This window comes from Pleurodeles waltl, chromosome 6 (genome assembly GCF_031143425.1).
Source record: "Pleurodeles waltl isolate 20211129_DDA chromosome 6, aPleWal1.hap1.20221129, whole genome shotgun sequence".
NCBI lineage: Eukaryota > Metazoa > Chordata > Amphibia > Caudata > Salamandridae > Pleurodeles > Pleurodeles waltl.
This window is the reverse complement of record NC_090445.1, coordinates 376,200,759-376,217,610: the sequence shown is the minus strand read 5'-3', so window position 1 is coordinate 376,217,610 and position 16,852 is coordinate 376,200,759. Positions and strand designations below refer to the sequence as shown.

General features: G+C 42.6%; 1 protein-coding gene across 4 annotated transcripts in view; it reads left to right on the top strand.

The window, feature by feature from the left end:
- SLC12A6 (solute carrier family 12 member 6) overlaps positions 1-16,852 on the top strand; it is an 830,972-nt gene that overhangs the window by 673,106 nt on the left and 141,014 nt on the right. For all 4 annotated transcript variants that reach the window (XM_069238301.1, XM_069238300.1, XM_069238303.1 and 1 more), the window contains 2 exons: positions 11,881-12,050; positions 12,615-12,746. In XM_069238301.1, the coding sequence (XP_069094402.1) occupies positions 11,881-12,050; positions 12,615-12,746 (302 nt within the window). The remainder of the gene's footprint in view (positions 1-11,880; positions 12,051-12,614; positions 12,747-16,852) is intronic.

The following is a 16,852-nucleotide window of genomic DNA, read 5'->3' as shown; positions in this document are numbered from 1 at the left end:
ACCAAAAACTAATGGGTGCAGCCTTTTGTGCAAAATGTTTATGCTCTACGTTTAAAGACAATTCCTTAATTTCCACCAAACAAGGCCCCCAAGTTTCAGTTCCACCTTGTCTAGAATGAGACTGAAATGTTAATTGTGAAAAAATGCCAAAGGCATCTACATGAGGTATTTTTTAGTGCAGGAAAAAAGCCCAAACAAGGATCGCTGACCTTAGAGCACAGAAAAGCCAACAAATATCTCAAGAAAGAAATATTCTGCATGTTGGTATTCCGTCAAATTTTTCTATAATTCAAGAAGGGAGATTCTATATGGGTCATGGACTTGCAGGATGCATATTTCGACATCCCCTTCAGCAACAGCTTTAGAACGCTCATGAGATTTGTAGTGCACCAAATTAATTACCTAGCGAGTTATTCTCATCAGATTAAAGTTAAGTTCCAAGAAATGTATTGAAATGCACAGCAGTGGTTGCAGCACATCTAAAGAAGAGCAGATTTTTAGATGTGTCTATGCCTGTATGATTGGGTAATCATGGCCAGTAACCAGCAGAGTGTGTGACAGGATTTTCAAACAGCCCTGAAACTCCTAAACAGTATGGGTCAAAAATCATTCGCAACATGAGTTCCTCTTAAGAAATAAAAACATACTTGGCTGAACGTTTGACACCATGCAAGGAAAAGTGTTTCCTTTGGTGGAGAATCTGTTCTGCAAAGTCTCTTTTTTGCCGGGGTCCATGGCTACATGCATACTCATAATCTCAACTGATAGATTGTACATGCACCCACTGCAACAGATTCTGGGGACTCATTGGAGTCAAGAGTGGGATTCCCTGGAATCTAGCAAAGAGGCAGTACCCTAGCATGGTGAATGTTCATCAGAATCTGAATTTGAAAGGATTGCTCTTGATTACATTCAGTATGGACATTTAAATTTGCCCAAAGACCATAAGGACATGTTTAATGAAGTAAATAAATGTACCACAAGATCCATATGTGTTCTTTAAATAAAAAAATAAAAAATATTGAGTTTTATTCAGTAAATGTGTTGGTCAAATATAATAAATGTTAATATAACCGTTAGTTACATTTCGATGAGTAAAAAGAATAAGGGACATCAGATGGATGTACATGCATGACAGCAGTTCAGATAACAAATATTCCCTCCAAGATACATCTCAAGATACATAATGGTTTCCTGTGAGTTAAGTGTCCCAAAATAGTCATCCATATAAACGTTTGAAGGAAGGGGTCTGGATAGTAGGTGTCACAGGTGCCCGGGAGGGACAGGGACAATGTGACGGTTATACCCATACCATGTCAACAGGAAGCAGCACTGTCCTACTTACACTGCAGCTGGGCAAGTTGGAACTTCACTTTTCAGTGATTAAGGTATAGTTAGAAGCTATTACTCCTTATGGAAAAACAGTCACAAAATTAATTTTTCACAACTCCAGTCATAAAAGATTTTTAAAAAGAAGCCATTCGGTTTGGACACCCACACCTACTTGCATGGCCTAGTTTGTAAAACAACAAAAAATAAGTGGCTGGCACAATGTATCGCTCAATTTGCGCTACCAACTGGACCTGCCAGTATGAACACTTATTTATTAAGTATCATACTCCTACAGATGACACACTTTGAACAATCAATTCCAGGTCACACAAAGGTGTAAGAATGGCCTGGATGCTCCAGAATTTGTTAGTATGTACATTTATTGTTAAACTAATGTGCTTACAAATAGACAACACCACCATGTGGTGGAGTTTCATAACTAAGTGCTGGCATTAAGAATAACGTTCTGGTTCTGAGCACTGGCAAACAGCGGCACAAATTGATCTCTGCCTACTTGCGAGCTGAATGTGGTTCTATCAAAATCTATGTCAACCCCATTTTGAGCCTATACTTAAAGCTTTTTTGCAACATCTGTCAGTGAATAGATCTCTTATTGCCATCGTTTGTGAGTGAGATCCAAGCCCTTTCTGCACAGGAACCTTGCACAGTGTTTTATTCCGATAGTGACTGAGAACTCACCCTTATCTACCAAAAGTAGTTTTAGATTTCCACTTTTATATGAGTCTACCTTTTTACCAGTATTTTCTTTTTTAAATCCAGTGTCCCCAATAAAATATTCGTTATAACTATTACGCATAAGAAGAGTCCTACAGTTTTACTTGGACAGGTCTACGAAAAGTAGAAAAATGTCTCAGTTGTTTAACTGTGGCCAAAAATGAATGGGTATGTTAAAATCCAAACAAACTGCTTCTTCATGAATTGTCTCTTTCTTAGTGTAATGTGACCAGTTAGTTTACAGGTCTAAAGCTCATTGAACAAGGGGTAAAGTAGTTACAACTGCATGGCTTCATGGTGTCCCCATATCTTAATTCTGCAAGACTGTGACCTGGAAGTCAGTCTATACCTTCACAAGACAATACTGCTTAAGTTAGTATTCCAAATATGATTCAATGCAATCCTTTCTGGATTGAAAGTCTGTTAAAAACTGTTTCTCACTACATTATCAGTATTTTCTGTTCTTATCTTAGTTTTCTGGAAACTTCAGGTTGTGGAGTTCTGTTATGAGCTTGCTATTCAATTAGAGTGTTTGGCTATCAATGAAGATCGTGCAGTGCCGAAGGATGCAGTGCAATCTTAGTTCTGCACCCTGGCTTGAAACTACCAAAACATAAACCCTAAAGTCTGGAAAATTTCCCTAGAATTTCAGTAAAAATACAACCAAAGAAACTAACAGTCTACGGCAAATGCCAGTACAGGATCAGATGGAATTGGTAGGCTGGTAGAGCAGTGTCTTAATTTTTTTAAATCTTTACATAGTTGGCTGGTCTTCCCTTAATTCTGGACATATTCTGAAGAGTGCATCGGACTACAGTGTGATAGTTATGCTACACATTATTTTCTGAAGTAATGTTTTCAACTAGAGATCATTTTAAAAGAAGAAAAACTTTCAAAATTCAGTAAACTCTGCCTTTAATACACTGCAGGGCTGGGTTATGCATTTGCATCTATAAGGTTTTTGCCATTTATGTGATTGTTGTATTTTTGGTAATAGTCTGTTCCAGATTCCTGCACGTGAGCAGGACAATTCTATTTTTAGTGACTTCAGTGAAGATAGCTTCTCCTCTGCCCTTGATGATAAAGTTTTTTGAGGGATACTTCTAATCAGATTCCTTGCCTTTTGATTTTCTCCCAGACATTAGACTTGACCCAAAACACATCACAGCAACTGCCCCACAGTGCCATTAGGCAAATCTACTAACATAAAATCTTACAGCCGGGTCCTGCTGTGTCGGAGCCCATAATGTCTTTAACAAGGCATTGACAGAAACATTGATGGCAGTCAGGTACACACTGTATTTGGCTCCCCCCTCGAAGTCATTAGGTGGTTAGATGCCATAGACCTGCCCTAGTGGACCCAGCCTCCCTGAAAAGCACCGAACTCCTGAGAGCTTGGTGGTTCAGGCTTCCACCAACAAGGTAAACCCCAATGTATTTCCCATTGCGCCTCTGGACAGAAAGTTGAAGCACATTGATGCATTTGGCAAAATAGGCTTTTCCTCAACCAGCATGGCACTGATGTCCATGAACACCACCTGCCTTCAAGGATGCTACTTGCATGCCTTGCAGGATATGACCATTGAGATCTTTCTTGCCATCCTTGACAACTTCAAGAACTTTCACTCAAACAACCCAAGACAGACAGAATGCAGATAAATATATTTACTCTGTAAGTCTGAACACAAGAGGCATGGACTGTGCCATGGACACCATTGTCATTATCAGGTGTTGCTCTTGGGTGTGCACCACAGGATGATTTTCCTGTGGCATGCGCTTATCCCTTATGGATATGCCATTTGACAGTTCTTGGCTGTTTGGTGGAAAGCTGACTCCACACTGGAGCACTTTTAAGAACTGCCTGCATTTAGGTTTACTATTTCCAGACCATCAATTCTCTCAGAAGTTCACCTACTGCCAGATTCGGCCCCCACATGTGATAAGACCGCCAGCACAAAGCTTTTGCAGCACAACCCATGCAGAAGGCATGGTGGCGGCAGAGACTGTGGGCTTCAGATGGTCAGCAGTCCTCTCTCTCTCTCTCTCGCCTCCCCTGACGCAACTGTAGCCAAGCTGCTTTGATTCTCCCTGCCATGGTAGCGTGCAACCTGTCTATGTAACCTAGCGACCTGGAGGACACATCACTCTTTACAAAAAAAGACCTCCGCTCCCTCCAGAAATCCTCAATCCAGATGCAACATTTCATCGCCGAACTGGAAGACAGAAATAGAAGGGGAAACATAAGATTCTTTGGCTTCCCTAAGAATTGTGAAAACTAGGGAATTTGGATTGCTGCAATGGACAATAGCTGAATGATGGTACACGATGATGTTTGCTAATTGTTGAGTCAAAAAGATGTTGCTACAAAATTTCTTTGTTTGGCTCACTCTGTCATTTTGACTGCCACTTTTCTAATGTTGGTAGACTGTGTCACTAATGTTATGATAATGAGACTATTGGCATCACAATAGGAAAACTTTAGAAATTCTGTAAACCGGTTTTGCAGACTGTTTCTCTGTAAAATGTTCTATAAATTGATGTCATTCTAGTTTCCATCCTTCAACAGCACTCACAGTTTTTTTACTTCAGCTACTTCTCCAGCTCATTGTCATTTGTTAGCCCAACTGTGGTGTGATGGGGACGTGTAGTCTCCTTCTCCCAGTTCCATGTACCTTTCAACACGGATAGAGGAGGGAGGGAGTAATGGGTAGGGTGGGCTGGTGTTGGGTAGTGGGTGAGCTCCCACTATTTACTTTAGTTTCATTATTATTTCTCTCTTCTTTCCTCACTCTTCTTTTCCCTGCTTTTCTTTTACCATCTCCCGCTGGTGACTACCATTATGCTGCCCCAGCTGTGCCAAAATCACCCTCCAAATGTAGCAGACATGTACAAAACACATGCACCCTGAGTGTACCCTGACAAAAATATAAAATATCAAAAGGGGATTTTCCCGAAAGGAAGCATACCATGCCTTCCCTCACTACTCATGTGTCTGGAGCCTCTTCTGTTCTCCCTTATGACAAAAGATGACAACCTACATATCCTCTCCCTCCGCACCAACGGGCTGAACTACCCAGTTAAGAGAAGGAAAATCATTGAATATACATACAAATCTAAATGTGATTTAATTCTCCTCCAGGAAGCCAAGCTTGCCTAATCGGGTGTACCTTTACTTGAAGCATCTAGGTTTTCGGAGGTCATTGGTTCACCAGCCCACATAAAAAAAAAACCTGTGTTATCCCCATTATCACTAAGTAAGCAGGAATCATGCTTACATACACTAGTAGACGAGAACGGGAGGTGGATACTTAATAAACTAGTCAAATCAGGCAAAGAATTATACTTACTGAACATCTATGCCCCAAACACTAATGACGTAAATTTCTGGAAAAACACTGACAAACTGATTTTAAATCTCCCCATTGATTCAAGACTGATCATGGGAGGTGATTTTAACGTAGCTTTTGACCCTACAATTGATGGTAGCTTGAGCCAAAATTAAAAACTCACCATCACACAAACGCCTACATAAAATATGCTCCAAATTTACTCTCGTAGACACATGGTGCATACAAAACCTAGACAAAAGGGACTATACCTTTTGGTCTGCTCCTCATCAATTCTTTTTGAGAATTGACCATATTTTGGTGTCTAATAACCTGGCAAGAAGGATATCCAACACAACCTTAGAACCCAGACTAATCTCTGACAACTCAGCCATACTAACCTCATTGGATTGGGGGCACAACCCTCGTAAATCCAGGTCCTGAAGGCTCAATCCAGATATCTTGAAAGGCAAAACCAACAATGACAAGTTCAGTACCGTTATTTCAAACTTCTTTCATGAAAAGTTCCCTGATGACTGCCCCACCCTACGCCCTGACACCATGGGACACCTTTAAGGCTACTATTAGAGGGGTAATAACAGGAACCAGCGCAGAGACCTACAAATCTATGAATGCACAATTATGAAAGCTAGAAACCGAAATAAAACAACTGGAGACCACACTGAAAAAGGCATCATTAGTCTAGACACCTTAAACCAGAAAAAATATGAATACAATAAAAACTTGAGCACTAGGGCAGGCCAATGGGTTATGAAATGTAAATCGATACAACTGTGTACAGGCAACAAGGAATTACGTAAGTCAGTACTACTCCTCTTCCATGAATACACTAAAACAGGACACATAGGAGGCACCACTTCTGAGGCCATCATAACCCTTATCCCCAAAGAAGGCAAAGACCACACTCACCCCAAAAATTATAGCCCAGTCTCACTTATCAATTTTAGACTGTAAGCTTTATGCTAAAATACTGACCAAATGCATTGAAAGATTACTCTCCCTACATATTGGCTCTTATCATGCCGGCTTTCTCAAAGTTAGACTTTCTAATGACAACATTGGACTTCTTGGCCATGTCCTTCAAATAGCCAAATCCAAAAATTCCCCTGTAGCCGCTATAGCAATAGATGCTGAAAAGCATTTGATAAGTTTGCTTGGCCCTTTTTGAGATGGACCCTTATCAAGCTTCAGTCTGGGTGAGCAATTCATAAAAATGGTAATGGCTCTGTATTCTGATCCCAGCACCACAAACAAAATCTAATGGAGTCCTGTCAGACCCATTCCAACTCAAACAAGGTACGGTGCAAGGCTATCGCCAGCCCTCTTCCTGCTAGTCATCGAACCGCTCCTATACTCCCATAATGACAAAAGTAACTCTAGAGGCATAAATATTGGTGACAAATCCTTCAAGACAGCAGTGTATGCCGATGAAATTCCTTACCTCTCTCAAAGGGAAAGTGGTGCAGGTGTTCACGGACAATACTACCGCCATGTGGTACTGCAACAAACAGGACGGAGGGTCCTGGACCCTTTATTAAGAGGCTCTGCACTGCTGTATGTGGCTGGCACATCGTCATACCCTGATGTGCCAGACACATACTCTATGCACACCAGAGCAGACGCTCTGAGGTCGATACATAGTCTATGGAAAATGGCATCTCCATCCGGAGGTGGCGTGTGGTCTCTTTCAGCAGTGGGGAGAGCCTTGGTTAGATCTGTTTGCCTCTGCAGAGAACACGCAATGTCAGCTGTTTTGCGCGTTGGAGTTTCTCACCCAGCTACGCTTTTCGTCTCGAGTGGAACTCAGGCCTCCTTTACGCCTATACCACTTCTTTCCAGAGTTCTGAAGAAGATCAAGAACGACCAGGCCCAAGTAATCCTTGTGGCTGCGGACTGGGCATGGAGAGTATGGTATCCAGAGCTACTGAGCTTGGCCACAGATCCTCCAGTCAGACTGCCCCTCTGGGAGGATCGTTTGTATCAGGAACAGAGGACGGTCTTCCACCTGAACCTGTCCAGTCTTTGCCTTCATGGGTTGAGATTGAGCGGAAGCAGTTGACAGCTTTTGACCATCTGCCCGAAGTCTGTGACGTTATCTTGACAGCCAGACGTCCCTCCACCAAAACGGTATACGCCTGTTGTTGTTATAAATTTGTGGCATGGTGTACCAACAAGTCTGTTGATCCCTTCTCTGCTCCTCTCTCTGAGGCTCTTTTGTTCATCCTTCCTTTAGCCCAGATGGGCTCTGCTTTGGGCACCCTTAAAGGTTACTTATCGGCTATCTCAGCCTTTCTGAGATTGCCAGACCAACCTTCCCTTTTCAAATCTTCTATTGTTAGTAGATTCCTTAAGGGACTCACCCATTTGTTTCCTTCAACTCCATTTATTATGCCCTAGTGGGACCTCAGTCTGGACCTCACTTACTTGATGTGTGCCCCTTTTGAGCTGTTACACAATTGTCCCTTGCGGCTCCTTACTCTTAAAACTGCATTTCTTGTTGCCATCACATCTGCTCGCAGAGTGAGAGAACTTCAAGCTCTTTCTTCTAAACCCCCATTTTTTGTCTGTTCACCCTGACAAAGTGGTGCTTCATAGCAGGGCCGCCGTCCTTCCCAAGGTTGTTACGCCTTTTCATGTAGGCCGATCCATCACTCTGCCTACGTTTTACGCACCCCACATCCTTCTCGGGAAGAGAAGAGACTCCACTGTCTGGATTTAAAAAGAGCGTTGGTGCTCTACCTCAATCGTGCTAAAGATTTCCGAGTAGACAATCAACTCTTTGTTGGGTATGTGGGTGCAAAGAAAGGGAAGGCGGTGCTGAAGCATACCATCTCGTGATGGGTACTACTTTGCAACAAGCTGTACTACACTTTGGCAAAGTACTAAACCCCTAAGGGCTTGCTCGCTCACTCTTCAAGAGCAACTGCTACTTCCACAGCTTTAGCACACAAAGTTCTTGTCCTGGATATCTGCCAGACAGCAACGTGGGCATCGCTGCACACGTTCACAAGACCTTACCGCCTGGACAGTAAGGTCCGCAGAGACAGCTTCTTTGGATGTTCGGTTCTGCAGGACGTTTTAGTATGATCTTGGTTCGCAGCCTACCACCGAGGATGGTACTGCTTGAGTATCTATTCTAAGGTAAGGAATCTGCAACTAGAAATCTCTATCCTTACCGATCCACCCATCCTCCCCACTTGCAAACTGATTTCTATTAACAAGGATTCCCTTTTCAGGGCATTAGCTGTGGCGCACCATTTTCATTGTTCTTCATGGCTTCACGCTTTGTCGTGGAAAGCCATGAAAAGAGACTGATGTTGCAGAGGCGGCGCCTATGTACGACCCTGACGTCATCATGGCGACCACAATGCCAACGACGGATGTGGAGTCAACTGACGCCACCTGATGGCGCACAAGGATACTGTTTCAAGAAAAATCTCCGGATCCAGTATGACGCCTGGGGGAAATTCTAAGGTAAGGAATCTGCAACTAGAATATGTCTTTCCCAGATAAATCGTTACCAAAGGTAGAAATATGTTCATTTGGCTGCATCTGGATATACCCTCAATAAAGATAAGTCTGAGGTCTGTCCACTAGACATTCTTTGCACCAAAGAGGTATTGGGTACATCTGGCGTAGCTTGGCAACCAAAATTCCTCAAAAACCTATGCCTTGAATTTAATGCCAGCCTTCCCAAATCTGTTCGCCACAATTAATCTTTAGTTCCACAAAAAGTGCAGAAATGCCTAGACAAGTGGTCTCCACAATTCCTGACCTGGTGGGGCAAATTAGAATCCATAAAAATGGTCGTCATTCCAGTTGTTAATTATCTATTGAATTGGTCCCTCGTATTATGCTAAGACTAATTCTTTCAAAATCTAGACCGCCTAACTAAAAAGTTCCTCTGGAACTCAAAGACCTCAGATTTCCTTAAAAAACCTCAGTTATCAAACACTTGGACGGGGGAACCTTTCAGACTATAGCAAATATCTGCTTGATTTCCTATCCGCTCAAGGGGCAAAATGGCTTTCTAGAAACCCTGAGTTCACCCCACCTTAGCTTTCTCTGGAGCAGCAACTAACAGACGGCCTCCCACTGATATGTCTACTATTAACAAAAACCATCCTGCCTTTAATAATATCATTTTAAACCACACCAGGCACAGGCTATTACAGTTCGATAGCCACCTTTCTGAAGCAAAAATTAGACACTCCCTGCAATCTTCAATTTGGTTAAATAAAGACATTAAATTTGACCCAAAACGCCCTATTAGCAACTCTTGGAAGGTGAAAGGTATCACCTTAACAAATGACCTAAGTTTAAAAAAAACATCTTGTCTGTTTTCTGAACTCTCAAGACAATTTGACCTTCCCTCCTCTCATTTCTATGACTTCTTTAAACTGAAGGTTGCAATCTCTAAACATAAGGCTTCTCCCTCTAAACACACCTCCCTCCCACCCTTATTGTCATTTCTCCAGAAGGGTGGAAACACAGCCTCCAAAATATACACCAAGCTTACTTCCAACTCATTCTGTCTATCTACACAACAGAAATGGCAAAACGATTGGACTCGAGATGGGCTACCCAAACCCTCAAATATTAACTGGGAAAGGTTATGGTCCTCCCCGTTCTCCAAAAAGATAACCCAAAACCTTATACAAACCAAACTACACATCCTACACAGAACACACTTTACCCCACACCGATTTGCAACTCTAGGCTTCTCATACAATGACAAATGTTGGAGCTGCAACGCACCTCATGCAGACTTGCCTTCACATGTTATCCAAATGCCCCCTTCTACACAATTTTTGGACCAAAGTTCATGACACTATTGAAGATATTCTACAAACTAAACTTCCCAGGTCTTTCTCCTTTTCCTTATTCGACACCTATCATCCTGCACACAGTTCTGACCTGAGACAAGATCTTCTCTTAGCTGATCTACTATTTACTCTTGCCCACAAAGCTATCCTATCCACCTGAAAATCACTGGGAAATGCCTCTAGCAACTCCTTGTGGGAGTGGTTGTGATATATTAGGGGTGGTTATTCCATTCTCTCAACCCAGGGCTCCTGGATCTCAGCTGACAAGGACCTGTGGATCAACAATGATAAATACCTGGTACTGGTTAACCCACCAAAGACAGCACATCTTTCCCTCCCAGGCACACCTCAAAATAACTTTGATACTACAATCAAATTGCTGATGTACCGAAACTCCCCCAGCACAGTCTAGAGCCCCCAGATTATTTTCTCCTACTCATTTCACTTTCTATCCTTTCCCTCTTTATTCTTCTGTTTACTTAGCATAGGGTTGGGCAATTAAAATTCATTTATCAAGTCTTTTTTACTGCTCATGTAGCCATATATGATCTGTGTTTCCATACAACATGTATTAATGATCTCGGCTTCTGTTACACGTCTGTTGTGTAAACCCAAAACTTCAATAAAAAGTTATGAAAAAAAAAAAAAAACTCCCTATCCCACCTTCTTTCTAGATAAATGGCTTCTGTGAACTTGCACCTTTTTTCTGCCATAGGTGGTATCCATTTTCCATGTGAGACAGTCCATCATTCTCCCTTCTTTCTTAGATCTACCTCAACCCTCACCCTAGAATAGCTATTTGCTTCCACATCAAGCCCATAAAGGAGCACCTGATAGATGCTCACATATTTCTTCGCTTTGCCAGTCCTTAGAAGAGGAAGATGGTCCAGAAGTGAATTTAAATTAATTGGATCATCCTGCATATTAAAACCTGCTACAGTTTGGCTGAAATTGAGCCTCTCTAGGGCCTTCAGTCTCATTCCACCAAGACTGCCACTACAGTTTTGGCAGGAGGTGTTTCGGCATTGAACATTTTGTAGGCTGGAACATTGGCACCCATTTTCACTTTCATCAGGGGTTTACTGTGTCAACAACCAAGTCCACACCGAGGCACAGTACAGACTCTTCTTTTCCACCTTTCAAAGATATATCTTTGGTATCTGTTCAAAAGATGAGACTTTCCGTTAGAAGTATCCATCAGAAAAAGAAGTTAGTTGCCTTTGGTGATATTTTTTCTGGTGAGTTCCCTAACTGCAGATTCTTCACCGCCCTCTCTCCTCCATGTTCTGAAGAATTATCATTTAGGGCTCTTTAAAGGCCCCAACCTAGATTTCTCATACTCTTACACTACAATCTTGCACAGTTGACTTGCGTCTGAGAACATGAAGAGTGCGCAGGGGTGGCACAATTATATGGCTTAGGTCGTCACTTTTATGAATCGTGCAGGCTTACCACAGAACCAGTGGTGCCACCTATCGGCATCCGAGAAAAGTTGATTTTAAAGTTCCGGATCCTCTTTGGAATCTGGGAGAAATTCAAAAGGTGAGGAATCTGCAGGTCCAACAGAAAGATCATTACCAAAAGGAACTTGTTCATCTCTTCCTTTTGTGTATGGATTGTAACCAAATTTTGCATTGCAGGTACTGTTCGAGTGACAACAGCAGCACGTCATGCCCTCCTCGTGGCCAAGAACACCTCCTTCTTCCCTTGTAATTCAGACCCATTCGCCGAAGGAAACATAGATGTTTGGTGGATTGTGCATGATGGTGGCATGCTGATGCTGCTTCCCTTCTTGCTAAAGCAGCACAAGGTGAGCACTCGTGCTTTTGGGCTACTTGAGTCACTGTTTAATGATGCTGTCCTACCCACAGCTTTTGAGGGGACACGGAGAAAACAAATCTTTTGTGGTGAAAATGAGTGACATATCCCTTGGAAGATCAGGCTTTAGAATACCTGACAGCCCTACGTTTTTCAAAAGATTCACTGTTTTGCCAGTTTGCATATGACATTAAAGGAGGGGCAAGATGACAATATCGGCTTCATTGTAACACATTGTAACTACATTAGCAATATTTAATGAGCCAGTTACTAGGCTGAGCACTATGAGATCCACATCCTCTTTGTTGTGTAATGACAGTTTCCAGTCACTCACATAGGACATTGTGAGGATAAGCGCTTGAGTGTACGAAGTACGCCTTAAGTTTCATGTGCTCTGTTTTTACATTGTTACTTTTTCTGTCTCTATGCCTCACGGTTACAGAACTTCCCAGAAGATATGCTTTCACAAATGAACCTTGATGTAATTATCTTTTTAAAGAACTACAGAATAATCTTTCTTTCATTTGAAATAATACTTTATCCCTAAATGTCTAAGGTATGGCGAAAGTGCAAAATTCGAATCTTCACTGTGGCACAGATGGAAGATAACAGCATTCAGATGAAAAAGGACCTGGCAACTTTTCTATACCATTTACGTATCGAGGCGGATGTCGAAGTAGTGGAAATGGTGAGGACTCTTTGAGAAGTCTTTATATGATCATGCAATGTTAAATAAAGACCATTATTGTTAACTTGCTAAATGGGTGGCCTTCCTTTACCTTCTGACTCATCCACTATATACCACCTGCTTTATGCCTGTTATCATTTTTTGTGAAATTGTACTTGCCTGTCCTCCTGGTCTCCCCCCTGCTTTCTGATGTCTGCTTTCATTGCTGGTTTGTTGTGGCTAGTGTATAGTTTCCCTATTCAGTCACTTACTCATGCTGCCACATTTATCCAGGCAATTTGAATATCAACTTGCATGATTGAGGGCCTCAGGACATTTCATGATATACTTAATTTATAATAGATAGTAAATCTTTTGATTTTATTCATGTTAGACATTTTACTAGGCTTTAAACTAAATCCAGAGATATTGTTTTCAATACACGTTTGCAGGGACCAGCTGCCACTGTTGTGGTGTCACATACAAATCAACAAGATTGTGTTTCTGGGGGTGACAAAATAGGCCCATAACCAATCCATTGAATTCCACTGATGTTTCTTTTATTCTGCTTTTCACTAAAAGTGGGATCTGGAAAAAGATTCTCAGATAACAGAACATGAGAGAGCGTCTCTTCAAATCTTTTTCATCCTGTTGTTAGAGAAAGGTCTACGCAGATGTCCTGCAGTTTCAGTAAATTTATTGCATTGGCTTCTCATTCAACATCTACAAGACATTCCTTTCGAAGACACAAAAGGGCAGGGAAAGAGGGACCACACCAGTGACGGCCATCCTGTTGTACAGCAAAATTACCCTGTTGGGACCATTCAGTCAATGATGACAACTCAGTCAATGACTAATCCACCCCTGCTGAGGACCCCGTCTATGACACCACCACCACTATATACAGTACCAATAAGCAATGCAGTCAGCGATCCCATCGGCAACAGCTGATATGCTTTTGTCACCACAGCAGGGCCAGTGTCTTATTCACAGTTACTGCTGAAGGTGTCAACACATTTACCAGTACGCAGCCTGGATTCTGCAATGAAGTGGGATTTTTGGCAGGAAGATGTTTCAGACAAGATTTACAGCCCAACTTAGCTGGACATTCACTACATACTGGAATAAAAAGATAAGGGATATGGAGTTTTGCCTGTTGAGGCTCCATTGGAGTACGTTTCTATGACCCACCAAACTCCTCAACATCTTCCACCAGAATGATGCAGAAGTGATTTCAAGCACCTTATGAGCTTAGATATCATCATAGATATTATTATAAATTGGGTTACTCGTTGACTGGGGTGTGAGCCCTGGTCAAGAAGCATCCTGAATCTTAGGGTAAGGCATAAGGAACCCTAAATTAATCTGTTGTCACACCCAGGTAGCTTGGCACAGAACAGTCAGGCTTAACTTTTAAGCAACGTGTAAAGTATTTGTGCAACACTTCCAGCAGGAAAACAGTGAAAAAAACACATAAAAACGTTAGAAAAATAGAGCTTAATTTAATGGACAAAACAAGACCAAGGGGGTCAAAACTCCAATCAGTAGAACCAGAGTTATGAGTTTGTGAAAGAATATACTGCAAAATAGCACCTAAAGCATAAAGTGCCAACTGCGACTATCTGGTTGTGCTGCACCGAGTTGAATTCAGATGTTCAGGCTGAAACGCGATAGAGCGTGGGTTGGAAACAGACCCAGATTAGTCCTGCTGAAGTCTTACTTTCCCAAGTTTTATGCCAAATGTCTCTTTCCTGTGAAAGAAGCTAGCCGGGAACAAGGAGAGCGTCATTGGCAATGGTTGGCATGGCGCGAGGAACAAGTCGGGCATCACAGACAGGCAGATTAGAGCCTAGTGTTGGGGATCTAGGTGGGCAGACAATGCTTACTGTGCGAAGAGGACAGCTTGCGCTGATTCTCCATGTGAGCGGCGCAGTATGGAGTGAACTTGCCCATTCACATTCGAGAAGAGACCAAAAGCTTGCATTAAAGAGCTTGTGAGCCACACCAAAGGCCCAGGATGTGAAAGGTGCCCTTGGGGGTGATTTACTCATTGAAGATGGGTCCAGAAGCTGCGGAGAGCCTGATATGTCCCTGAGGCTCAGATCAGGAGGCCAGCAGACTAGTTTTTTGAGTCAGTCTGGGGACATAGGTTCAAGATGAAGTTGCAGGTCCAGTTCCTTCTCCCCAGGCAAGAGGCCAGCAGGCAGCATGTTATCACAGCAAGACAGCAGTTCCTTTGGAGTAGTAATCCAGCACAGTAACAGTCCCTTCAGTAGCACAGCAGTCCATTTTTGTGGCAGAGTGTTCACAGGCACAGAAGTGTACTGAAATGGTGATGTCTGAGGTACTTTTTTATACACATTTGTGAATTGAAGTGGGGAGAAATGTCTAGGGGCAGGCCTTTGAAGTGCATAGATGCCCTGCCTTGGTTCCAGACTAACTGCTGGGGTTAGGCTGCTCTTTGTGTGGAGATAGGACACAGCCTATTCAGGTATAAGTGAGACTGGACCCAGGTCCTCCCTCCCATCCCACCAGGGATGGCCCATTAAGTAACACCTAAGCTCCCATTGTGTGTGGTGTCTAGGAGGAATACAGAAAGCCTAACTCCTGTACCACCACCACAGCTACCTAGACCTCCATTACCACCTTCTCAAGGGCTGCCAACACCACCTCCAACACTACGCCTACAGTTGTGGAGAGAAAGACCAGCAGTTTACCGATTGTGACACTAATCCAGAAGAGTGGGGAGGCAAAGATGATCAACATAATCAGTATGATGAACATGAAGATGACGAAGAACAGCGCTTTTCATTCTACTGTAACCTTTACCTGCCCCAAAGAATCATAGGTATTGCTTGTGGTTCGAATGTTTGGGTATGTGGAAGTAGGCATCCTGTTGTTTCAGGGAGATGAGCAACACGTTTCTGTAGCAACAGAAGGATCTCTTGCTGGGTGCCTATTGAAATGGACTTTCTTCATGAACTTGCAGAATTGTCTGAGATCTAGGATTTCCTCTATTCTCCTCTGCTTTCTTCTTCACTCTGAAGAATCTTAAGTGGAATCCCAGATTTGTTTTTAGCCTTTGTACCTTTCAGATTGTTCCCTTGAATAGAGGAATTCCCTACTGAAGTTCTCATTGCTACAGAAGTTGTTCTTTCCTGGGTTGGTGATAGGACTGTTTCTGAGTGAATTCTAGGGTGTATGGGGGTGTGTGTGTGAACATCACAATCAGAAGTACCTAACTGTAGGTGTATACATTTCAATCATTTGGGAGAAAAGCAAGAGATTATTCCCACCAAGGCCTGGCTAGGGGTATAGTGGAGAGAGCACTATTGAAAAGTCAGGTGTGTTTCCTTGAGAGTGTGACTGGGATGCACCCCACTTTTTGCCTGCCAGTTTCCAGTAAGGTATGGCAGCTTTGACAGCTGTTTGAGTAGTAATTCTGGTCATGAACTGATTCTCTGTATGGATGGTTTGACAGCTTTGTCCTCTATACTGATTGTAGGTGCCTTGGCTTGTTTGTGATCACTTTACCCAAAGAACGGAAGTGGAAGGGGCTCACCTTAAATGAGCAATTTCCAGTCGGGGAGGGGCTTTAATTTTAGCACCAATTAGGATAAAGTCGTAATGGATCTCTGGGTCATTCAGCAAAGTTGCAAGGGCTGTGTCCTTTCCTTCTCCTCCACAATAACACGCTTGCTTCCTGCCGATACAGACAAAAATAACAGATGCTGTTATTTCTTAGAACATTGGATTAATTGTTCAGATGAGATGTATGCTTGTTATCCATCTTTGAAACATGAATTACGAATTGGGTTTTGCAGGCTAAAGTCCTTGCCCTGCTAAACAAAGGGTGCCTCAGGAAGAAAGGGACATTTCCTTTAGTTTTACTTCCCAAGAAAGACAGAGGTCTGAGACTCGTCCTGGACCTTCACCTTCTGCCTTGTTCATTTGCAGGGCAAGTTCAAGATGTTATCTCTGAGCCACTTTTTGCTGGCCCAGAGTGCAGGAAATTGGTTGGTTTCAGTGGGCCTTCAAGACACCTATTTTCATTTTCAGATTCTCCCTGCCAACAGATGTTACCTGAAGTTCACCTTGGTATCCTGATATGATCAGTTACTGTTTGA